Below are 24,240 nucleotides of genomic sequence, written 5' to 3' on the forward strand. Positions count from 1 at the left end.
CATGGGGGATGGTTGGCAGTGCAAGTGACAGCGGTCTCCCGGCGACAGAATCAACAGGAAACATGCCCGGATGCCCGGTAAGGCACAGCGCCGACACCGTAATTGATGCCGTACCTTAGTGTAGACGACACGCCAGGTGCAAAGGGGAGCCTACGTCCATACAACACTGGAGGTGGTATACAATACCTACCTAGGTACCCAAGGCACCTTGCCTACGTACCTACCTAGGTATTGCGTAAATCGGTTTTGATGGACCTTAACTACCTAGGTACCTACCGTACCTACCTACTGTGTATAGTATTGTACACACGGTCCCTCCGAGGTGAGGTAAAGCTCCATGACCCGGTGAATAGGCACTTCCCATTTTTGGATTGTGTTCCAGGTCCCTCTTTCCCTTTCGAAAGCTCACTTCGGTTTTGGGGCCGTCCGGTGCCACCCAGTGCCGCCCAGTGCCGCCCAGCGCCGCCCAGTGTTACCCCCGGCAGTGCCATCCCATCCCAGTGCCATCCCGCCCGCCAAGAGGGTCCCGTCCAGCCCACCACCCCCAACCCACAAAAGCACCCGTGGACCCTGGCACCTTGCCGGTGCGCTTGTCTCGAACAAGGCGAGGAGCCCTCCCCACCCCAAGGTACCTTTTGGTGGTCCCGTCTCCACTCCATCAGCCGTGCCGGGTCCGGGTAGGGGTTGTGGGGAGCAAAAATTGGAACCCATTTCTTCCCCTGTCCCGTCACCACGGGATGGACATCCGGGTGTGGCTTCCAGCGATCCATCAGCCCAAAAGTGTCCCTCCCCGTTTCGACCCCCTTCGCCCAGCTCTCTCCACCAAACGGACGGCGCGGTGGCGCAACGGGCACTTGGGAACGTTGGACGGGCCGGCCTTGCAAGCTCCATCGGGGCCTGGTTGCTCTACCTACTGCGTACTGTGTATGTAGGTATACAGTACTACTTGCTCCGTGCCCAGGGGTCTGCACCTCATCTACGGAGTAACGTTCGTGTACTGTGTGTGTGCATGTGTGTATGTGTATGTGTGTGTGTGTGTGTGTGTGTATGTGTGTGTGTGTGTGCATGTGTGTGTGGATGGATCTACAGACATACACAGTACAGGCAGTCCAACGTGCTCCTCTCCCTCCCTTCGGGCAGGTTGACAAGGTCCGCGTTGTGTGACGACGCTACACCTACGCAGTAAGGACGCAGGGCTTAGCTGGCAGGGTACCTGACCTTAGAGAAACTTAGCGAGTCAAGGGAGCTAGCTACCTACAGTGTATCCGTATCCCTCCCCCCCCCTCCCCAAAAAACACGTGGGGCTGTCAGCAGCCCAAAAGAGCTGGAGAACCATGTCTGTTTCTTCTGTCCTGAGCTGGGCTTGCCGGGTCGCTCTTTGGTCATAATGAGGTTGTTTGGCCTCGCGGCTTGCCGGCCTGCTGTGTACTGTGTATGTCCTTCTCCAGCTTTGAGACACGTTGATCTGACCAACGGTTGAGGACCGCTGGCTTCCAACTCGACGCTGCAAACACGACGGCTTTTCCGACGCCATCGCCGGACCACCACAGCTCGCTGGCTGCTTTACGGTCCAGACTCGGCCTTGTTTGTGTGGCTGTCTCATCTCCACGCCACCTCTCCCAGCCGAACCTACACAGGACTCAGTCATCATTCAAAGTCACCCCTCCCGAAATCAAAGAACGGCGGTCCGGTGCCCGCCTCCACTCCGTGTCTCAGCGGCCTTCTCTCCACGCGAACCAGTCGTTCGCCGGCCGCCAAACCGTTGAGACGAGGGAGAATCCTCCATGAACAAACCAGGCTTCAGTTTGCTTGTCGAGGTGCCGTGACGGTCTCGTCCCCCAATTCCCGTCCCTTTCCGTGGCGGCCGCTCAACCCCGACCTCTCTCTCCCTGGGTGCTCCAACCGGACGCACAAACCCGAACAGCATTGCCCGCCGTGCAACTTTGGTGGCCTGCGTTTTGGTGGCCGTTTGGCTTGTTGCTCGGACCAACCTCGACCGCTCCTCTTCAGTTGCGTCCTGCGTCCTGCGTCCTGCACCCTCCCGCCTTCGGCCTGTCTTTTTTTTTTTTTTTTCGCTTCCCCTTTCCTTCCTTCCTCTCTCCCTTCTCGCTCTCTCCCTCCCCGTCGATTCTCGCCACCATTCTCCACACCGGAACGTATCCCTTTCTCCCCGCCGGCCCAACGTGTGGCCTTGACGCATCTGGGGCCAGGTGACGGCGGGATCTGTGTACCACCACCACCACCACCACCACCATCACTACTACCACCACCACAACGATTGTCAAAACACAAGACGCAGCGGGCGAGGCCACTACACCAGCATCCGCTAGGTCGCGCCAAGGAGAACAGTCCATCCGCTTCCACCTCGCGGGTGACGCCTGATTCTTCTGGCCCTCCTCCATCTTCTAGGAGGCCTTTCTACGACGCCGGGTTTTGGAACCCTTGCATCTTGACCGCACACGGCGCCGTGCTGCTCTGCTGGACTCCTCGGCGCTTCCTTCAACGCCACCGCCGTCCTGCTTCCCGATCTCTTGACCTTTCGATCAACGCATGGACAGGAGCAACCCGTTCTCACACCGCTCTTCTCACCACACATGAGGCTGGCTCTCTTCTGAGGCAGTCCATCTCCGTCAGCCATGGACCCCCGTGATCAGACGTTTATGACGATACACAGTAGGTTTACGGGACATCTCAGGGCGGATTGGTCGATCTTCAGGCTCAGGCTCCCCAGGCGCGGACTGACATGGAGTTTTTCCCCCCCTTTTCCCCCTTGCAGATCTCACAGCAAATGCCAACATACTCTTCGCCTCCGACTCCATCTACGACATTCTGGGGTACCAGCCGGATGAGGTGAAGGGTAAGTCGGCCTTCGAATATTTCCACCCAGAGGAAGTACCGTTCGCACGCAGCATCCACAGCCGGGGCGTCTTGCTGGACAAGGCCGCCGTGCTTCACTACGCCCGCATCCTGTCCAAGTCTGGTCAGTGGATCAGCTGCGAGTGCTGCTTCACCGTCGTGCACGATGTTTTGGTGGCATCGACGAGCATCTACTACAAGGGAGAGAGGAGTGAGAGTAAGAACCGGTGCCTCCAGTTTCGCTTTTTTCTTTTCGCTCTCTGTCTCCTATGGTGCATGCTGACGCTGGCTCGGTTGTCTAGGGAGGGCAAGGGACGCACCGCACATCAGGCGCATCTTTTCGAGCTCGCCACGCGACCCACGGTATCAGATGCTCGAACACCTGTCGCCCAAGTTCAGGATGCTCCCCATGGAGCGGGAACCGCGGGCGGCCTTGATTCTCAACCGTTTCACTCGGAGCCTCAGCATCATGTACGCTACGGATGCTGTTTCTCAGATCCTCGGCGTACGGCCCGACGAGCTCCTCGACAAGCCTTTCTATGAGTGCATCCAGCCGAATTGCCTTGACGAGGCCGAGAGGTGCCTGGAGAGCGCCAAGGCGAACGAGTCGATTGCGTACCTGCGCTTTTGGTACAAGGACCCGCGCGTGGATCCGAACGAGACGCCCGAGGACGATGAAGAGGACGACGAAGATGACGACGAAGATGACGACGACGACGCCGCCATGGATGACGCCGTCGGCGATGACGAGAGCAGCGTCGGCAAAAGCGAGGGGGGTGTCGAGGACCCGATGATCAAGAAAGAGAAAGGCATGGGGCTCGACAAAGGCGGCGACAAAGCCGCGCCTCGAGAGGATTCTGGGGCGTCCGAGCGCGGGCGGCCCCGATGCAACAGCCCCCAGACCTTCGAGCTCGAGGCCGTCGTGTCCTGCACGTCGGATGGCCTCGTGGTGGTCCTTCGGAGAGCGCGGCCCCCGATCCCCGACCCGCAACCTCCGGTCATGCCGGCGCCCTTCAACTACGAGAACGGCCTCTTTGCGGCACCCTGGGGGCTCCAGCCGATCGAGCCTTACATCCCTCCCAACCTGCTCTACACGTTCCGCCCTCCCTTCCTGCCCCAGTACATGCCTCTGCGAGAATGCGTCAAGGCAGCCGGCGGCCTTCCCATCGACCGTAGGTTGTCCCAACTCAGTCCTCGTCCCATCCGCTGCGCGACGTATGGTTTCTAACCGCCACGCTCAGAACTGATGCGTTCGATCCGTGACGTGGCCGTGTTCGCCTGGGCAGTGACGGGTATCAACCCGTCCCTAGCCCACTACATGCACGGCCGGCCGCGCATGGGCTCCGAACCCGTTGATGGACTCCCAGCGTGGAAGTCCGACTTTTCCCCGTCGCCCTATTCGCCGTCCGAAGACATGTCATCGACGGCAGCAGATTGCCACGAGCTCCCAAAGGATGGCGCACCCCGCCCATCCTTCTCCCGCACCGACTCGCCTTCCCATCCCTATCACACGCGCCACGTCTCGCTGGACGAAACCATGTATGACGACCCTGGTGGTAGCAGCAGCAGCAGCAGCAGGCGGGCGGGATGGCCAGCAACGGGGGATTTTTCACCATCATGCAACAGTCACAGAAATAGCTGCTGCTGCCGGGAGGATAGACGGGGAGACGACGAGAGTCTCTGTCGCCATCACCGCGATCACTGCCGCGCGGTCCCTTGCAGTACACGCCGCCGCAGCCGTCATCAATGCGACGGCAGCAGACAAATCGATCAGCACCGCCGCCCCTCGCTACGGCCTGCCTACTCATACGATGCGCTGCGCGACCACACGCGTACGCAGCGGCAACAAGAACAACAAGAACAACAACAACAGCAACAACAACAACAAAACTTACAACAAGCACAACAATCACCACCACCACCACCACCACCACTAGCAGCGGCGGCGGCGGCGGCGGCACCACCATGCCCGTCAGAACCGGGGCCGTCGAGGAAACGGCGGCGTGGGTACTCGGACGAGTTCTGGGGTGGTTCAGACCTGTGCCCATCGGCATCAGCGTCAGGGTCGGGTTTTGAATCAGAAGGATCAGGATTGGGTTCTTCATCCGGCTGGAGGACCTGCGCAAGTCATGGTAGTGCCAGCACCAGCAGGTTACAAGGAGGGTGCATGTCCGCCACGAACACGAGTTCGGGGCACGTATCACTTGGGGGTGCGATGAAAGCAACGGCGTTATCGTCGCGGAGCATGCTGGACGGCATAGTTGGGGGAGATAGCACTGGATACGGTGGGAGCGGAGGGCTTGGGGTTGCACTTGGCGTTGGCGTTGGCGTTCGGGAGCCAATCGTGTCTGAATCGGCAGTAGCGTCGTCTTCTTCGTCATGGGGAGGAGGAAGGGGGACATATTTCTGATAGCAAGGAGAAGAGAGGTCGGTAATCGGCGGCGATACACCAACTAATTGATATCTCGCATCCGCACGTGTTTACCTACCGACCCAGTACCTACCAGGCACGCAGCTACTTATTTCGCCCCGCATCTTACCTGCTTATCTTTTATGTGCTGTGTACTATACACTGCGGATTGCGCCGTCGGCGGGTTTGGTCAAGACATGTGTGGATCAGGTTACACCCCCAGCGTCTGCCTCTCTCGGAGATTGCGCGGGAGGACAACGTCGTAGAGAACCGGGCGACGAGGAGAAAAAAAGTGCGGCGATCCAAGTACCTGACCTGTCTTCCAGCACCCACAGTGGTGTGATTCATGGGAGAGAGAAATTGGATCAGGCATGAATTGCTGCATCACTACCATGTCCAGCCAGATAAAGCCAGTGGGTTGTGTTACTGCTGCCCAGCTGGATTGAATTTTGCCTTTTTCCACGATCTGGCCTGCCCTGCTTGCCCGACAAACAAGCCCATCCTCAAGGACGGCGGTAGCCAGTGCGCGCCTGGGGTCAGCGAGGAACTCGACAGGAGTGACTCTGAACGCTCTTTGATCAGCGCCCAGGGATCCTCACATTGGCGTTTGACTCGACTCGTGGGTTCCAGGTTGCACGGCTTCCGAAGGGGAACGGATTCGATGAGAAGCAAATGGCCTGGTATCGTTTTTGTTTGGTTTGGGAGAGCCACTGGTGCATCCAACCGTGTATGATACAGAACCGATGATTTCATCAGGGTATTGATGCATGGTTCGGTGGAGGGAGAGGGGAACCACCCAGTGGTGTTGCTGCGTGGTAGGTAGGGCTGTCTACTGTCTACTATAGCAAGGTAGCTGGTCCACTATTATGGGGACAATACTGTAGTTACAAGTGCTACTAGCTACACAGTACTAAGTAGTTACTCCGTACACAGTTACAATAAAGAGCTCGGGCCAACTGCCAAGACCCCGGCTCCACGTGTAACAAAACGTCACGCAACGCAATGCCCATCCAATGTGGGCAGGCGCCTTGTGGCAACCGTGGAGCTTGGATTGCGATTACAAGATAAGAACAAACAACCAACAACCAACAACAACAACAACAGCAGCAGCAGCAGCAGCGTAGCCGACAGCGCCATCGCTTCAGCCACACAGCCAGACGGCGGCAACATCATCCCCGGCGACTCGACGTACAACGCAACACACCCTCACCTCCAAGTCCTCCGGTACTTCCGGCCTGCCACCATGTCCGCTCCAAGCCGTCGCGACTACACCAACGTCCCTGCCGTCGAGATCGACGATGACGATGACGCCGACCTGATCGACCCCGATGACGGTATATTCACTTCTTCCTCCTCTCTCTCTTTCTTCCAGCCCTGTAGCCCTGTAACTAACCTCTCACTTCCCTCCCTCTCCCCGCCATCGCTTCCCAGCCGACCTCAACACCTTTGACGACCCCCTCGCCCCCGCCAACCACCCGTCCTCCTCCTCCTCCCCCTCCTCCCGCACCCGCCAGCTACAAGGCACCATCGGCTCTTCGTCCTCTTCCGCCGCCGCCGCCGCCGCCGCCGCCTCCGGCCAGCCGGCCGCGTCGTCATCCTCGTCCTGGACCAGCCGCCTCACCTCGGGCGGCGAGCACCGCGCCGCCCCGCGCTCCACGATCGACGAGTCCGTCTGGGCCACCCTGCGCCGCGACCTGCTGGCCATCTGGCGCAAGCTGCTGGCCGTGCTGTACCCGCGCCACCTCTTCGCCGCGCTCGGCCCCGGCGGCGCCTTTGGCGGCGGCGGCGGCGAGGGCGGGCTGCGCGGCGCCTACGCCTCCCTCCGCGCCGGCGGCCTGCAGGGCGCGCGGGAGCTGGCGGGCCGGGTGCTCGACGCCGAGAGCCTGCTCCACGGGGACCGGGAGGGCTCGGCCGAGGAGGGAGGCGCCGGCAGCGCGGCGGGCCAGCTGCGGGATTGGGATCTGTGGGGTCCGCTGGTGTTTTGCCTGCTGCTGAGCACCTTTTTGTGCCTCAAGAGCAGGGATGAGCAGAGGGAGGTGGTGTTTAGCGGCGTGTTTGCCATGGTGTGGGTGGGCATGGCGGTTGTGACGGTGCAGATCAAGCTGTTGGGAGGGAATATGTGGGTTTCTTTTTTTTTTTTTTTTCTTTTCCCTCCCCTCACCCCCGAGCTGCTCGGAGGTGTCATGCTGACCGGCTTGGCTTTTTCTTGTTCGACAGATCCTTTGCCCAGAGCATCTGCGTCATCGGCTACACGCTCTTCCCCATCGTCATCGCCGCCCTTCTCTCGGCCCTGAGCCTGCATTGGATCGCTCGCATCCCCGTCTACGTTGTCTTGGTCCTGTGGTCGCTCGCCGCCGGCGTGAGCATCCTGAGCGGCAGCGGCGTTGTAAAGAACCGGGTCGGGTTGGCCGTGTACCCGCTGTTTATCTTTTACATGGGCCTGGGGTGTCTATGCTTCATCAGCTAGGCGGGAGGCTGTTGAGTGCAGTGAGAAGGAACCCCGGAAACCCCCCTCCCCCCCCAAAAAAAAGAAAAAAAACAAAGAAAAGAAAATCGGTGGCGGGTTCTCTTTGTCATCCACAGTTGGTTGGACAGGGGCCGGCAGGGCGCTCTAGGGACTGGACCGATTCAAGAGTTGCTAGCCGGCGACGGGTTTGTAAGCACAATGGGAGGCTCAATTGTTTCTTGGGGAATGGCCGATGACGAATGCATTCCGCCCTTGATATCGCGGGGACTCGTGTGACCAATCTGGCATCATGGCTCTCTAGCTTCCTGCCGCGTCAGAGTAGGACAGCACCGTTTGTGGAGGCAAAGGCTGCATATGCAATCTAGGATCCCCAGCTCAAGTCGTTGGATGTCAGATCACCGTTCCGTCCGTCGCGCCCTCTCGACCATCTGTCTGTCATGGGTATTCTACGCCTCGCAAGGTAATACCGCAGCTTACCGAACCCATCGAAACATGATGAGGTAGGTATTCAAGGACGCAAGAGAAGAAGGTTCACACAACCCAATACATGCCTTTTGCGTCATATTCCTATGAGAGGGACCCTTTCTATCAAAAGACCGCCAACCCCGCGAGGGAGGGGGCTCTGCTACGCGCCCCCACGATTCCACGTTCCGTAGGTAAGGAAAGAAAAAGAAACAAGAAAAACGCGAGAACAGGTTTGTGTGTGTGTCATGGACAAGACCGAGATAATTGCCTCCTCTTTTGTTTTTTTTTTGGTTCCGTATTCATCATCATCATCATCCCATCTCTAGCCGTCATCTGGTATGGACGTCCTCCTCCTTACGGGTCGCCAGCAGCCTCCTCCTTGCCCTCCTTGGACGGGGCATCGGCGTCTGTCATCTCCTCATCCTTCGCTTCGGAGTTGCTAGCCGCCGCGTCGCCGCCCTGTTGCGCCTTCTCGGCCTCGGCCGCCTTGCGCGCCGCCTCGGCCGCGGCCGCCTTCCTGGCGCGCTCGGCTCCAGGCGGGCCTGCACGGCCTGGCGCTCAGCCTCGACCTTCTCGAAGTGGCGCTGGACGACCGGGCCGGCGAGGGCGCGGATCTCCTCCAGTTTCGCAATGTAAACGGACTTGGTGGTGTCGTCGCCCTCATCGTACAGCCAGTCCTATAGGCGGTGGTTGTTAGCCTCGGGAATAGCCCGAAAGCTCGGGGTGGCGAAGCGAATCAGGCACATACCTCGGTGGCGGTAAGCTTCTCGCGGATCTTCTCCTTCTCCTCCTCGCTGGCAAGGTCGGCGTATTGGTCGTCGAGCTTGTTGCGCATGTCGTAAATGTACGTCTCGAGCTCGTTCTTCTTCTCCTCGGTCTCGGCGACAAGCTTGTCATCGGCGACCATGGTGGCCTCCTTTTCGATGAGGAGGTTCTTGCTGCTGGCATCAAGCGACTGGGTGGCGCTGACGATGGGCAGCTCGCCCTTGCGGACCTGCTTCTTGACCTTCCGGGTCTTGGGCTTATCGTCCTTCGAGTCGGTGTCCATGGCCTTTTAGGGGGGGGGGGGGGGGGAGGATCGGTGGTTAGCTCGGTTCTCCTTGGACGCTTCGGGTTCTTGTCGGCCACGGTGTCTTCGTCCGACCCACGGTCTACGGACGAAAACCCCTCCGGAACAGGGAGGCATGAAGATACTCACATCACCGTCCTTCTTGTCGTCCTCCTTGATCTCCTCCTCCACCTCCTGGTCCTCGACGTAATACCCGCTCTCGACGTTGAGGATGCCGTGGATGTTGACGCGGGCCTTCAGCTTGCAGATCATGAAGTCGTCCGGACCATCGGTGGCCTTGACGCCCTTGACGGAGAAGCGGCCGATGAACGGAGGGATCTTGCCGGGCAGGTCTTGGGGGTTCGCGTAGCGGGCCTCGAGGTCGAACGGCTGCTTGCGGTAGAAGGTGAGGATCTTGGTCGAGGGCAGCACGTTGCCCTTGTTGAAGACGACGAGGCTGGTGTCCTCGTCGGGGATGTCGGCATCCTTTTCCCACGCGAACTCGATGGGGTACGAGATGACGTCCTGGACGGCGAAGTCGCGGACCTTGAAGATGGGGGAGAGGATGGCGCAGCTGAAGGCGCAGCCGCGGGCAATGGCCTCGTCCTGGTTGAGGGTGAAGGAGAGGGGCTTGTTGAAGAAGTTGCCGACGCGCTCCTTGATGGCGGGGACGCGGCTGCCGCCGCCGACGATCTCGATGATGTCCATGTCCTCCTTGGCGAGCTTGGCGTCGGCGAGGGCCTGCTCAATGACGCCGGTGACGCGGTTGAGCAGGGGCTCCACCATGGCCTCGAACTCCTGGCGCGTGATCATGGCGCGCACGTCGATGTCGTTCATGAGGGACTCGATGGTGAGGGGGGCCTGCTGGTTGGCCGACAGCACCTTCTTGGTCTTTTCGGCGGCGGCGAAGACGCGGGCGGTGGCCTTGGGGTTGCTGAAGATGTCGATCTTGTACTTGGCCAGGAACTCCTTGTGCAGGTGCTCGACGAGGGCGCGATCAAAGTCGCGGCCGCCAAAGTGGCGGTCGTAGGCCTGGCCCTTGACGGCGAGCTCGCCCTTGCGGAACTCGACGACGGCGACGGCGTAGTCGCTGTAGCCGACATCGACGAAGCAGACGCGGCGGGGCTTCTCGTCGGCGCTGGGGAGGTCCAGCTTCGTGATGCCGTAGCCGAGGGCGGCGGCGGTGGTGTCGTTGATGAGCCGGAGGAGCTTGAGGCCGGCGATCTCGGTGGCATCGACGAGGGCGCGGCGCTGGGAATCCGTGTACCAGGCGGGGACGCTCATGACGATGTCGGAGACGGGCAGCTTGATCTCGGCCTGGGTGAACTGCTTGACCTTGCTGAGGAACATGGCGACGAGCTGGGTGGCGGTGAACTTCTCCTTCTTGCCCAGGTACGACACCTCGGCGCCGACCTGGCCGTTGACATCGACGAGGGGCGCCGAGATGTACTTTTGCTCGATCTGGACATCGGGGTCGTTGAAGGAGCGGCCGACAAGGCGCTTCAAGCAGCCGACCGTGTTCTTGAGGTTGGAAACCTCCTGCGTCTTTGCGGCCTCACCGAGGTAGCGGCACTTGGGGCCGAAGCCGACGAGGGACCTAGTTGCCATGGTAAGCCAGGGAGGGAGGCTTCCAGGAAGGGGCGCCTAGGCGCGACAGATGAGAACTTACGGAGTTGCCCGGTTGGAGACCTCATTGGTGATCTGCGGACAGGGTGCGTGTCAGTCTGTGTGCGCAGGATTGCCTACGGCTTCAACCCTGGTTCCGTTTTCTTCCTCCTCCCCGTTTCACTTCCTTCCCCTTCTCTGTCCTCCTCTCCACGGAAACGGGACTCGAACGTACCACATCGACACCCCGATTCCTCGCGACGGCGACAATGGTGTTGAGTGAGCCGAAATCAATGCCTGGAATGGCGCGTGCAGGGTTAGCGACCGCGTCTTTGTGGGAAAGGGGCCGACCGGAACAGGAGACCGCGACGGCAGCAGGGAGGCGTGGACTTACCGACGACACTCATGATGGGCGGACTGGTGATGAAGCAGGGGGGAGAGGGGACTAGATGGTTGGGCGCAGCGTGGTGTAAACAAACCGGATCGCAAAGCGGGAGGGGGGGGGGGGAGGTTTGTTTTTTGCCGAAGATGGAATGGAAGACGCAAATGCTCACCAGGTGGATGAAGAAAGGAGATGGAGGTGGTCTGGACCGCGCAGATGCAGAATCTGGCAGTTCGTGGTTACGGCGTGGCAAGAAGAAAAAAAGAGACCGGAGGTTCCAGTATCAGGATGAAAACGAAACACCAGCCAAAAAAACAAAAAAAATCAGATTCCAGGTAGATGCCCGACTTCTGTGCTTGCTGTTCTCACTGTGGAGGGGCCAACTTCCCCTCCATGGCTGGCTCTAATAGCCCCGCACCAGGGCGTTGCTTCAGAGGGCCAAGACCTGCCAGAACCTAGGAGAAGGTTCGAGACGGGGTGCGGCCAGGTGCAGCACGCGGGCCATGAGGTGGTTCATCAGGCCCAGGCCAGGTGCACGACGATGCTAGGTAGCATGTCCATTGCCGATGTATCCATCGCTAGAAACACAGCAGAATTCTGGTCTTTTGTCCCGTGGTTTTCTGGCATCCCCAAGGAGGCTTGCGACAAGAGACGGGAACGCTGGGCGCTGAGCGCTGGACGCTGGCCCAGGCCGCCCGCATTGGAAGTCTTGGACCAGAGAGGGGCAGCACGATAAGATAACCGCCCGATAAGGTTATCTGCTGCGCCGCCCGAGGGGTGCATGTATCACCCCACCATGGGCCGAGCGCTCCAGCAACCAACCCGACCTTAGCGCCCCCACTTTGAAGTTGAAGTTTTCATCCATGAATGCGTTTCCCACTGCCCCGCTTCGTCAATGGTCCCGCCCTCGTCTTGTCAGGAACTCTTCGAGGTTGGAAACAGGGCGAAAGGGATTCGACTTTCTGCCGCATTGGGTTGCAGCCATCACTTCGATGGGCAATGCTCTTTCGGCAGCCATTCCTGCACTTTTCGCCCTCCCCCGTCACAGCTCTGCGGACGGCTGGCTCGATAATCGCCGTTCCCTGCGAGCTCGCCTCACCTCAGGCCGTCCCCAGGACCAATGAGCATGGATGCTAGACCTGCTAGGCTGTTGAGCGCGAGCGACAGAGCCCTATCCGTTGATGGCCGAGGCCTCCAACCCCGGCCGTTGACCTCACACCACCCAGGCCACTCCTGACGGTCTCGTTCCTCGTGCCGAACACAACGGCGCTCGTGTCGCATCAGAAGTTTCCCTAGGCTTTGCCACGCCGAGCCTCGCGGACCCACGGCCGGCGCACATCAGTACGTAATAACGGCCCGCTACAAAAGACCCTAGGACTGAAGGACTCCGGGCCCAGCTCCGGGCCAGCTGGAGCGAGCGGGCCATTTGGATGGCTTCACTTGGGAGCCGCTTGGTGTTCGCGGTAATAAGCTTTTGCCCGGCCCTTCTCCTGGGACCGTCTGTTCTTTGAGGCGGCGTGCGTCGATGCAAACACGGGACTGGACTCGCGAGAATGGCAGAGGAAAAGAACAGGGAAAAAAAACCCCAAGAACTTTTGCTGCATGCATAGAAAAGCCAAACCTCTACAACTGTATGTGTGTGTGTGTTTGTGTGTGTGTGTGTGTGTGTGTATACACGACAATGCAAATGCCATCCAAACATTCCCGCCAGGAAACCCCTAATATTACCTCCTTCTCCGAGAAGCAACCCCTATTACCTCCGTCCCCGAGAGGAACCCTGTCCGAGACGTGAACCGCTGCCGCCGCCCAGGGACCGAGACCGCCCCTGGCCCTCGTCCATCTCCATCTCGGCCTCAACCTCCTCCCTCGAAACCGGCCTCGTCCAGCTCGACCTGCCGAGCGGGCTCCTCCCTATCGGCCCCACGGACGACAGCGGCGGAGGCGGCGTCAGGCCACCGGGGCCCGGAGCCGGGCTGGAACCTCGGCTCGGGCTTATGGGGCCGGTGAGCAGATCCACCACCCCTTCTTCGCCCAGCCCGTGGACGCCATGCCGCTGCCTCGATCCAGGCCGAGACCCGGACCCGGATCCGGGGCCGTACTCCCCTTCCTCGGCCTCGCTCTCCCCCGCAGAGCTAAGCTCAAAGATCCTCTGCTGCTGTTGTTGCTGTTGTTGTTGGCGATGGTGGTGGAGGTGATGATGGCGTTGCCGGGTCCGGCCAAACCCGTCATGCCGCTGAGGTAGATGTTGCTGCTGCTCCTGCTCCTGCTGCTGCTGATATTGGTGGAGAGGGTACGGCCGGTAGTGGCCCAGCACGCCGACCTGGCTGACCTGGCTGGCGAGCTGCGCTAGCGCGTACTTGCGCCGGTCCTCTTCGCTCATGTGGCCCTCGACTACCACCACGCCCCGATCGGAACCGTTGGCGTTCCCTCCGCCACCGCTGCCGCCGCCGAACCGCTCGGGCATGTACACCGGCATGGCGCCCGTGCCCGTGCCCGTGCCCGGATCGAAGGCGTTATCTGGCGCGTCGAAGTAGGCGGGCGGAGAAAAGAAATAGCCATCGGGCCCGTGACCGGGCGGTCCAGGCCTGGCGAGGTTGACGACGCTAAAGTGGCTGCCGCTGGCGCCGATGCTGGTTTCGATGGAGTCGTCGGGGTGCTGGTAGAGGAACCGGCCCGAGGGCGAGCGCTCGGGCGCCGCGAACCGGCCGACGAGATTGTCGGGGGGCAAGAGAGGCATGTTACGATGCCGAGAGCGGGAGCTGCTCGCGGCCATGGCCCCGCTGGCGTAGACGTCGCTGGTCGACATGGGAAGGATGGGACCGGCCCCCTTTCGATCCGAAGAGACGTAATCGTTGTCATCCTCCTCTTGCTCGTGACCATCATCGTCCCTGTCGTCGTCGTCGTCGTCGTCGTCGTCGTCGGAAGGAGCCGCCTTCTTAGCCGCCGCCAGAGCCTCTGCCGCGGCCCGTTCCTTGCGCTCCTGCGCCGCTGGGATGAACGACTCGGGCACGATGTTCAGGTCGTCGCCCGTCTTCTCCGCCTGCTCGATGGCCTGCTGCGCCGTGGTTGTCGCGTCGGCGGCCGCCGCGTCGGCTCGCGGCCCGCCCCAGGTGCGCTGCCCTGCCGTGAAGATGCCGTACACCATGTAATACCAGTTGAAGAAGGGGTTGAGCACAAACATGAGCGGGTAGAGAAACAGCTTGTAGCGGTGCAGCTTGGCCCCAAAGTAAATCATGAGCAGCCAGTTGAGCCCGAGGGAGACGGCGATGAAGCCGACGGGCAGGTCGTCGACCTTCTTGCTCGTCGTCACCAGCGCCAGCACCATGATGAAGAAGAGCAGCGCCGTCGTGCGGATCGTGTTCTGCATGAAGCGCACGAGCAGCAGGAGGGGATACTGCCGCCACAGCCGCCAGTCGGTGAGCATGCACACCTCGTTGGTGATGAAGCCGAGGAACCAGCGGCGGCGCTGCTTGACGAGCGAGGGCAGCGTCTGCACGGCTTCCGTCTTGCAAAAGGCCGACGCGCACATCTGGATCTGGTGCCGCTTCTTGGCCCCGATCATGAACAGGTGCGTCAGCCACCGATCCTCGCCCAGGTGGTTCTTTGCGTAGTCAAACAGGTCCTCGCAGTGCTCGGCCCGGTCGGCAAAGTAGTACTTGGCCATGCGCCGGAAGGCCGAGAAGCGCAGCATGGTCAGGGCCCCGGGCAGGCAGGTGACGGCGCCGCACCCGGACTCGACGGTGCGCTCAAACAGCTGCCCGTGGACGTACTCCATGTCTTGCAGCAGCGTGATGAGGCTGTGCTTGCGCGTCGTCGACGTGATGACCCCCGTCATGGCCAGCATGTCGCGCCGGTTGCCGGGGCTCAGCTCCATGTCGTAGACAAAGTTTTGCAGGCACACGCGGTCCAGGATGCAGTCCGAGTCGATGAAGAGGATGAAGAGGTTGTCGTTGCGCCGGAGATACTCTTGGTAGACGCGGTCGATGAGCCGGAACGTCATCTTTTGGCAGTGCCGCTTGCCGCCGTGCGGGAAGCGCGAGACGGTGACGCGGGCCCCCTTGTACGTCACGTCGATGCTCTTGGGGTACGACTCGAGCGTCAGCGGCACGCCGAGCTTCTCGATGGTGTTGAGGTACAGCTCGTCCTCCTGGTCTCCGTCGAACGACAGGAACACGTGGATGCACGACGCCGGATAGTCGCAGTCCACCACCGAGTCGATGGCCGTCATGAGCACCTCGGGCACCTCCTTGTAGCAGGGCATGACGATGACCACCTTGGGCGCCGTCACCTCGTCCAGCACCTGCTTGATGCGCTGCGTGCGGCCCAGCTGGTGCGTCACCAGCTGGTAGACGCAAAAGAGCCACGGGATCGTCAGGAGGCCCGCGAAGCTCCAGAAGGCGAACCATTGAAGGAACGTCACCATGCCCGCCGGCCACACCGCCGACACCTGCCGCGGGAGCGGCAGCGTCACCAGCATGACGGGCAGGAAGATGAAGCGCAGCAGCGTGAAGGCCGCCCCGACCACCACCGCCAGCACCCGCACCGTCCAGTGCTCCGCCTTGACGAACACCTTCCACAGGCAGTAGATGAAGGCCGCGATCCACAGGAACCACTCGAGGAACGCCGCCAGCATGACAACGCCCACGATGGACGTGTACACGATCTTTGGGGTTGGTTGGTTAGCTGGTCACCCACGCGCCCATCATCGCATCCCTGCGTGCGGTGCAGACGGCTCACCTCCTGAACAGGCCATTCGTCCTCGAGGACGTCCTCCGAAAGTCCGTCCATCTTCGTAGGCTGCCGCGAGTGTGAGGCTCAAGAGCGATGGAGATCGGCCGACCCAAGCTGCCAAGTCTGATGATACCAAAAGTACAAGGAGGGTCCGGTCCAGCCTTATAATAAAGTGTCAAGCAGGTGGTGGTGGTGGAGGGGGGGGGGGGGGGGGCGGGCAAGGTGCCTGAAGAAGAATGACAAAGGTCAAAATAGCATTCCCTCCGCAACACCAAGACGAAGCCAAGCACCTTACCGAGACGGACAAGCCTTCGCGCCCAGCATGTACTAACTAGTATGGACTCTTGTGACAGCAAGAAGACCCGCAGGAAAGGAGAGGTCGGCCACTGGGAGCAGGGGGGCGCAAGCGAACACGGCTACCTGCAGAGGAAACCGGCTGGCTAGCTGGCTGGCTAGCTGGCGGGCCGCAAGACTTCCCAGCGCCTGAGGCTTCGCACAGCAGGGCTGGGAATCCTCTTGTCTTTGTCTTGGCTTTTTTTTTTCTCCTCGCCAACGCCGTCCGTCACGGTCGCCGGGCTAGTCGTGGTGCGTGGGACGGCCGAGGTTGCCGGATATGGGCTGGGTCAAGGCACAGCCAAGTGACAAAGACGGCGGCGAGCCGGTCCAAGTATATAATAACATGCGTTCGTTTGCCTGGATGAGCGAGCCACGCCATCCGTGCCGGGGGGACGCGGGCAGCATCCGGAGGTCTGGCTCGCCAGCTGGTCGGCCGACGCCCTGCAAGGAGCAGCCCCGGGGTGGCCTGGATCATGGACGCATCGACCGACCTACGTGCCCTCTGCACACGTACATACGTCCTGAGGGCAGAGTAACACGATTCCTGGGGCCACCGAGATGAGGCGATGCTTCTCGACCTGCTTCTGCTGCCGCGTCCCCCCCTGCAATACCCACCAGACGGCGTGCAGAACCAAACCACCGCGATGCACGAGCGGCAGCTTAGCGGAGAAGTTCCTGTCTTCAAGCTCGCTCGCTCACGATGCGCGAAGAGCGGTATGACAGCGGCGGCGCTCGTTGCACAGGTAGCGTTGTGCATGTCCGTCGCTGGAAGCGGGCGATGGCGACAGCGATAGCAACCCGAGGGTAATTTCTATAAATGAACCAGACACTTTAGCCGGCGTCGTTTTGCTGCTGCTGAGGCTGCACAGCGTTGGCCGATCCCCCAAACTTTAGCGAGGCATTCTCTTCACCCTCTTGCCGTCGTGTTCCACCCACCCTTGCGTTCCTCGCCCGAGCTGGATTCCGCTTTCGCCTGGCAGCCTGCGGTGTAAGTTGGTCGTCAACGGGGCGCTGTTGGACAAGACACCTCGGGTTTGACGCCGCTGACTTGAGAGTCAGTCAGGTAGGTAGGTACCTTGGGGACCTAGACACTGGGGGCTGGGAAGAAGAGCCAATGCCGACATCCCTCGACCCTCGAGGAGCAAAAGGAGAGAGAAAGAGATAATAAACAAAGAGAGAGACCCGGGAAGCCACCACGTTCAACCGTCAAGACTTCAGGAGAGACTTGCACCAACCAACATCGCCCATTCCGTCATCACGTTGTATGTATGTATGTGTATATGTATGCATGTACGTGTACCTCAAGGCTGGAGTGCGCAAAAACAAACCCGGTCTCTTCCGTTCGGCCACCACCCATAACACGCATGCCCGCCCCCCGTCCCATTCATAAACGGGTACCAGATCAGAGAACCAGCCGATCCAGAAAGAGGGAACCCTCCCACACCCGAGATTCATGAAACAGACAAGACTCTTGTCTCCAGGGGCTGCTTCTGCATGCCCAGACCACCGCCGCGGGGGGCATGACCATCGCACCCGTCTCGCTCGCCTGTCCAAGATATCGAATAACGTTACCCTCCCAATCCTCAAGACCTCACCCCCCCCCCCCCCCCCACCATAATTGTTCCCAAGACCGACAAGACGGGAGCCAAGAACACACCAAGCACACACACGCATAGGGACCTGAACCACCGTCACGGTGTCTACCGACGCCACGAGGCGGCAGCATATGAAACCATGAAAAGATGAAACAGATGGGTCTGCCGTCTTGCTGACCCGAGAAAGCTCCTTTCTAGCCCACTAACTATTAGTTAGTTACTATTTCTGTCCTTCTTCATAGCAGACAACCAGCCCCATCCCAATTGTCGGGCCGTGCAATGTTGTTTTGCTTTTTTCCCATCCTGATACCGAACTCCAGGTCTTCCTCGGGCGGCAGGGAACGTTCCCTGCGCAGGTAGACTTTTTTTTCCTCTGCTCTCCTTCACCGTGCCCTAGTTCCGTGCTCTCTCCGTCCCTATCCCAACTGCATACTGCATACAGCCGTACGCAGACAACCAAACACCCGGGGCTCTCGGGCGAAGGAAGCTAGCTCTACGCGCACCAAAGACGGGGCACGGCATAGCTGCATCTTCCATCCCCCCTCCCTGATCTTCCGAGTTCCGAACCGCCTGCGGGCGAGAGAGAGAGAGAGAGAGGGAGAGGGAGGGAAGGAGGGAGCGTGGGAGCGAGCTTGCGTCATCATCTCGCGGAAGAAATGCCACACTCGCAGCTCATTCGTCTCGCGCAATCAACTCATCAAAGTGCAGAGTTAGCCTCACCCAACGTTAATTAGGGAAGAAAAACCACAACAACAACAACAACAACAGCAGCAGCAGCAGCAGCAGCAGCAGCAGCAGCAGCAGCAGCACATCTAGCAGTGTGGCCAATGTGTCTTGGGCCAAAAGATCCGCCTCGAAGGGGACACAACCGGCCCCTGGCCTTTCCTTTCCTACTCTGTTCATCCGTTTCTTGTCGCCAGCCATTCAAGCACCGCCGAACGAGACTCGTGCATGGCGTGTGAATACCGCTTCCTCCCCCGATCACGAGCGTTTTTCGTTTTTTTCTTTTTTTCTTGTATTGGGCGTACACGCAGGAATCACGGTAACACAAACATCCGATTCCCCCCATACGCACCTTCATACGATAGGTGTAGTTGAACACGAGCGTGCACATGGCCCAGAGAGAAAAGACACGGTACACCACACCGCAAAAAAGCTCTTGTCGGAGCAGGCTTGCCCCTTTTTGTTGTGTCACCCTTCCACAGAGAAGGAGGAACAAAAGTCCAACCAGACACCAGCTCGAAGCATGAGCGGCTTGGCTGGGACGGACCGTGGAGAAGCTCGGATGATTTCAACAGCCAACATCCGTCTTGCGCGAGCAGGAACTCCATGTATCGATCAAAAGGTGAAAAGCTCTCCTGTATTTTGGTGGCCAATCTCTGTTGTATCATCAGAAGAACGCAAAGGAATGTACATGTGTGAGAGAAAGCAAGCATTCTCCCAGCAAATGTGGTTGAACGAATGGAAAAGGGGGGGTGTTGCCTCTATTCCCTCCAGACTCTCAAAACATCTCCGCGAGGGAGACCAATGAACCTCATGCTGTGAGATTCTGGGTGGAGGAGATGGTTCCCCCTGCAATGTGTGTCTTGTTGATGCTGCATGCTCTCTTCCCGAGCCCGTTCTGCCCGCCTACTACTGTTGTTCCGCCAGAGCCGGTGCAAGGTCGCAAACCCGCCGAATACGAGCGAGGCTCGTCCGCCACTCGAATATCCGCAACGTCGTGCAAGATTTCTTTTTTTTTTTTTTTTCTTTTTTTGCATTCGTTAGCTGGGTGGTCTCGGGCATGTGCGCGCTGCATCGTGCCGGGGCGGCAACAGCGTCCAACCACGGCCACTTGCAAAGGGTCTTCTTCCCGGCGTTGGCAACTGGGAAGAGCGAGTGCCTTGTGTTCTGCGGCCGCTGCGCAGCACATTGTCAATCGCCATCAGGGATAGCTAGGTGACCATGTACCACGCAAGGTATGCTTTTCCTTTTGCGTGTGGCCACTGGGTAACGCCTCGATGGATGGTTTGCGTTTGCGGTGGTGGCCCGGACGGTTGGCGAGGGCTGGTTAACAGCACGGAGGCGTGGTAACTGGAAAGGCCCGGAGTGAGGAGCGATGGCCAGCTTGGTGAGCATGAGGAGGTTGGATCGAGGACATGCCACCGTATCGTTATCAGGTCCTATCGCGTGCCGAAACAAGGCGTGGTTAGAGTCTCTGGGGAACGATACGCGTCGCCGTTGGCATCCGGGAGGAGGGGAAGATCCCATGGGACGGCGTGTCGCTGCAGTAAACTCCAGCTTCAAGTCCATCCTTCGGAAGGCGGTTCCTTTAAACCACGACGCCGATGGGAGCCACGGCGGTGCCGTTGGGAACATGTTTGGGTAGAAGAACGCGGCACTCGCCCTCGTCCTTCTGGGTCTTTGTGGCGAGGGCTCTCGTACCAATCAACGTCGCTCAGCTGAAGCTTGCGGACACGCTGGCCCCGCTCCTTGCCCGACCGCATGTCGATGCGGTTGTGGTGGTGATGCGAGGGGGGTTTGTCATCGCGTGCTATGCGTTCCCCATTGTTAGTCTTCGGCCCGCCCCCCGGGCGAATGGATTTCCACAGCGCTCTCGCTCACCATCGTAATCTTCGCTTTCGCGGAGGTCGTAATTAAGGACCAGATTCTTGATGCGCTGCTGCTCTTCCTTGGCTGCCTGCCGCTGGTTGATCAGCGCCACCGCGAACTGAGAGTCGGACGGAAGCTCGACCGTCCTCGTCTGGACTTGGAGTTAGCCATCCCGCACCGAACCCAAAACGGACGAGATCCAAAGAAGACATGCCTGCTGGCGGTTCCCGCGCTTCATCAGCAGCGAGAAGGCCATGGTGCCTCCCGGGCTTCCCGCGCCAGCCTCGCCCGTCTCGCTGCCGCCTGTCTGCTCGCGAGCCTTTGGCCGCACGGGAAGCGGGATATCAAACTGCTTCGGCTGGAACTTGCGAGTCTCGAAGCTCTCGGCCATGATCTTGGCATACTCGCGGTCGAACTCGGCTTCGTACTCGGGGTCGATCTGCTCTTCCTCCCTGGTGACCACGATCGCCTCCCCCTCGGACTCGCTGCCGTGGTACGACCCTTCCGGTTCGGCATCCTCGGCGTCGGCCTCGGGCTCTTCCCCAGTAGACTCGTCGTCGTCGTCGTCATCATGCTCCGCAGCCATATCATTTTCATCATCCGACGGCGCCACGCTCGTGGCGTCATCTTCCTGCTCGGCGGCTTTGTCGGCTCCGGACGTCTTTTGGTCCTGGGCCATGGCGAGCTGGAACGCCTTGGTCGCCTCCTCGAGGTTGGATGCCAGCTTCCACTGGGGCCGGGTCATGGCAAAGATATCCTGCACGAGGAACTCGATGTCCATGGGCAGCGGGTTCTTGGTGAAGATGTAGTACTGGAAGAAGGAGAGGAAGTAGTCCAGCTTCTTGCCCGCCGCGCCTTTGTTGAAAAACATGCCGCACGTCTCGAGCAGCGTGGCGATCAAGCGGATGCGGAAGTAGTCGTCGGGAAGGTCGAAAGGGTTGATGCGGCCGGGGATCGGCGGACCACCTGCGATGCCACGTTAGAAAAAGAAAAGGAGAGAGAGAGAGAGAGAGAAGAAAACAGGCTCGCGTGAAGCCTAAAAGAACAACAAAACACTTGCCATATCCAAACGTCATGATCTTGTACATGACGTCAAAGATGACGGGATGCTCGACCATCCTATAGTTGTAGAGCTCCGCCAGGTACTTGACCTCGGCGATGCGACGCTGGTTGTATTCAAAGTCGTTTTGCTCCAGGCCGAACGCGATGGATTCGACGAGGCAGTCGATCACGCCGATGACAAAGTCCGGGTGGTGCCGGTTGATGGCGCTCAGCAGGATGGCGAGCAGGTGGATGTTGCCGTACTTGACCCGCCCGGGCTTGGAGAAGACCTTGTGAAGCAAGGCGACCACGTCTTTCTCCTCCCAGTGGAGCTTGCGGATCTGCCGGAGGATCTTGCTGTAGTTGCGCTTGGTGAGATCCGAGTACACCAGCTTCCGGACGAACAGCTCCATGGGGGTGCGCTCCTTTTGCTGGATGGCCGGGCGCTGGGGCGGGTCGACGTAGTAGACGGCGTTCTCGATGAGCATCCGCTCGGCCTGGCCGATGTGCTGCACCGACTTTTTGCGCTGCAGCGTCTCGAGGAAGGTGGACATGCGAGGGGCCGTCTCGGGGTTGCGCAGGAGGTAGCGGCCGCAGTTCTCGAGGAGGTTGCAGATGATTTCGATGTTGACGCGCGAAAAGTCATCCAGGCTGACCTTGAGGCAATGGAAGACGACATGCTCCGGCACGATGCCGAACTTTGTCAGCTCGGCGAGGTAGCGGATGTTGCCGAGCCTCACCTGGCCCAGGAACTCCTTCTCCTTGCGGCGCTGCAGGCTGCGAAACTCGGCGTCGAGGTAGTCGACCAGGCCCTTGGGGACGTCCGACATGTACTGGCCCAGCGTGGCTACCAGGCGGGACCAGAACGGCAGCAGGTCGCCGCGGCCCTTGGGCACGTCCGTCAGGGCCTTGACGAGCCGGTTCCTGGACGCCTTCGAGTTGAGGTAGCAAAAGTCGACGGCCATTTGGTCGACGGCGTCCTTGGTCGTGAGGTCGGGCAGGCGCGCCAGCAGAGCGTCGACCTGGGCGCCGATGGTCTTGTTGGCGATGGCCACGGACTGGTCGTTGGCGCTCGCCTCGGCCGCCTTGGCGGCCTCGGCGGCTTCGGCGGGGTCGACCTTCTTGCCGACCTGTTCGTCTTCGGGCTTCTTTTTCTTGACCTCCTCAAGAAGGATCCCGGGGACCTTGCCCCGCAGGTCGACGAGGTTTTCGTAAAAGCGGCGCTCCTCCTCGTCCTCCCAGATGCCCGGGCCATCTCCCTGGCCGCGTAGATACTCGCCGGCCTTGACGATGCCGATGGAGCTGCTGGCGCCGGCCGACAGATCATCGTGGTCCTTCAAGTCGGGCATCTCGGCGCCGATGGCGTCGGCGATGACCTGGGCATTGGCCACCAAGCGCTCCTGGGCCTTGACCTGCTTCTCAAAGTTGGCCTGGCGGTCCTCAAACACCTCGCCCGACTTGACGTAGGCCTCGGCGTTTTTCCGCGACTGGGCGTAGATGGCCTTTTGGTCCCGGATGAGGTGGTTCTTGACGTCGTCAAAGTAACGCCTGAGGATGCTGCGGAAACGCTCCTGCAGCTCGGGCGGCGTCAGAGGGGGGTCTTCGGGCGCGGGCGCGGGCTCCGTTTCGGCGCCGGCGGCCTGGTCGCCCGATCCGTCGCCCGATCCGTCGCCCGATCCGTCGCCCGACCCGTCGCCCGATTCGTCGCCCGTCTTGGTGGCGCCGTCCTCCTCGACGGTCTTGCGGCCCTCGGAGCCGGGCGCCTTGACGCCCAACACGTCCCAGCTGAAGGCCTTGACAAAGATGACGAGAAGCGGCAGGTTGACGTGCTCCCGGTCGTGGCCGAGGAGGTCCTTGAGGACCTCGAGAGGAAAGGGCTCGGCAGCGCCGCCCTTGGCAGCGGCGCGGGACCTGACCTCGGCCTGCTTCCCGGTGGCGCCGTTGGCCGTGTCGTCGGGGCGCTTGACGTCGTCGAGGGTGCGCAGGACGTCGACGAGCCACAGCTCGGTGACGACGCGCAGGAGCACGCGCTGGCGGGTCAGGCGGTCCTTCTCCTCCTTTTCCCTCACCTCGGGGGCGAGAGCCTTGAGCACGCTCTTGTCGGGGGTGGCCAGGGAGCGGCCGAGGAACCAACCGAGGTACGAGGTGAAGTCTGCGGGTCCGAAGCGCTGGTGCAGGGCGCTGACGATCTCGACGGCGGCTTCGATCTCGCCGGGCGACTTGAGCTTGCACAGGCCCTCGTGGCAGGCCGAGACGATCTCGGAGAGGTATTTGGACAGGCTGACGGTCCTGATCTCTTGCAGAAAGGTGTTGAGGTTGGCGGGGGAAATGGCGGTTCGCAGCCGCTTGATGAAGCCCGTGTTCTTCTTCATGGTGGAGTCGAGCGAGCTGCCGACGGGGAAGAGGTCTGGCGGTTCGAGGCAGTCAGCGGCGGTCGGCGTCCGTAGGTTTGATGCGTAGCGCAGGCCGGGCCCTTCCGACGGCACGGGCGGGGGTGCTCACCCTTCTCCCCGTTCCACGCCCTCCGATTCAGCTCGCGGAGCTCATCTGGAACGGCAGCACGGCGGTTAGCTTCCTGTCGTGGCGCCAGCCCAAGCCTGGCCAGGTGCAAGAACAAATGGGCCGGTTCGCGTCGCCCTCGGCGCCGAGCGAGCACGTACATCGTCTGGCGCGATCCATGGCGGGCCGGTCTCTTGATGCAGACAGTCAGAA

At 60.5% G+C, this 24,240-nt stretch overlaps 5 protein-coding genes across 5 annotated transcripts; 2 read left to right on the forward strand and 3 right to left on the reverse strand.

Annotated features, from left to right (window-relative positions):
• Positions 1 to 2,636: 2,636 nt before the first annotated feature.
• VTJ83DRAFT_4771 (uncharacterized protein) lies at positions 2,637 to 5,266 on the forward strand (the record flags this gene model as incomplete). Its single annotated transcript, XM_071011297.1, has 4 exons — positions 2,637 to 2,673; positions 2,777 to 3,073; positions 3,159 to 4,028; positions 4,098 to 5,266. 4 exons carry the CDS (start codon positions 2,637 to 2,639, stop codon positions 5,264 to 5,266), a joined length of 2,373 nt encoding a protein of 790 aa, XP_070866221.1.
• Positions 5,267 to 6,509: 1,243 nt separating this feature from the next.
• On the forward strand, positions 6,510 to 7,733 carry VTJ83DRAFT_4772 (uncharacterized protein; the record flags this gene model as incomplete). Its single annotated transcript, XM_071011298.1, has 3 exons — positions 6,510 to 6,600; positions 6,698 to 7,385; positions 7,484 to 7,733. 3 exons carry the CDS (start codon positions 6,510 to 6,512, stop codon positions 7,731 to 7,733), a joined length of 1,029 nt encoding a protein of 342 aa, XP_070866222.1.
• An 819-nt stretch (positions 7,734 to 8,552) lies between these two features.
• VTJ83DRAFT_4773 (uncharacterized protein) lies at positions 8,553 to 11,258 on the reverse strand (the record flags this gene model as incomplete). The annotated part of the gene is made up of 7 exons (XM_071011299.1): positions 8,553 to 8,723; positions 8,768 to 8,875; positions 8,947 to 9,249; positions 9,397 to 10,843; positions 10,916 to 10,947; positions 11,087 to 11,148; positions 11,246 to 11,258. 7 exons carry the CDS (start codon positions 11,256 to 11,258, stop codon positions 8,553 to 8,555), a joined length of 2,136 nt encoding a protein of 711 aa, XP_070866223.1.
• Positions 11,259 to 12,986: 1,728 nt separating this feature from the next.
• On the reverse strand, positions 12,987 to 16,021 carry VTJ83DRAFT_4774 (uncharacterized protein; the record flags this gene model as incomplete). Its single annotated transcript, XM_071011300.1, has 2 exons — positions 12,987 to 15,896; positions 15,971 to 16,021. The coding sequence occupies 2 exons, from the start codon at positions 16,019 to 16,021 to the stop codon at positions 12,987 to 12,989; spliced, it is 2,961 nt and encodes a 986-aa protein (XP_070866224.1).
• Positions 16,022 to 20,050: 4,029 nt separating this feature from the next.
• On the reverse strand, positions 20,051 to 24,207 carry VTJ83DRAFT_4775 (uncharacterized protein; the record flags this gene model as incomplete). The annotated part of the gene is made up of 7 exons (XM_071011301.1): positions 20,051 to 20,057; positions 20,320 to 20,428; positions 20,500 to 20,638; positions 20,702 to 21,453; positions 21,548 to 23,935; positions 24,031 to 24,075; positions 24,189 to 24,207. The coding sequence occupies 7 exons, from the start codon at positions 24,205 to 24,207 to the stop codon at positions 20,051 to 20,053; spliced, it is 3,459 nt and encodes a 1,152-aa protein (XP_070866225.1).
• Between the last annotated feature and the right edge of the window lie 33 nt (positions 24,208 to 24,240).

Source organism: Remersonia thermophila, chromosome 4 (assembly GCF_042764415.1).
Source record: "Remersonia thermophila strain ATCC 22073 chromosome 4, whole genome shotgun sequence".
NCBI classification, from domain to species: Eukaryota; Fungi; Ascomycota; class Sordariomycetes; order Sordariales; family Chaetomiaceae; genus Remersonia; species Remersonia thermophila.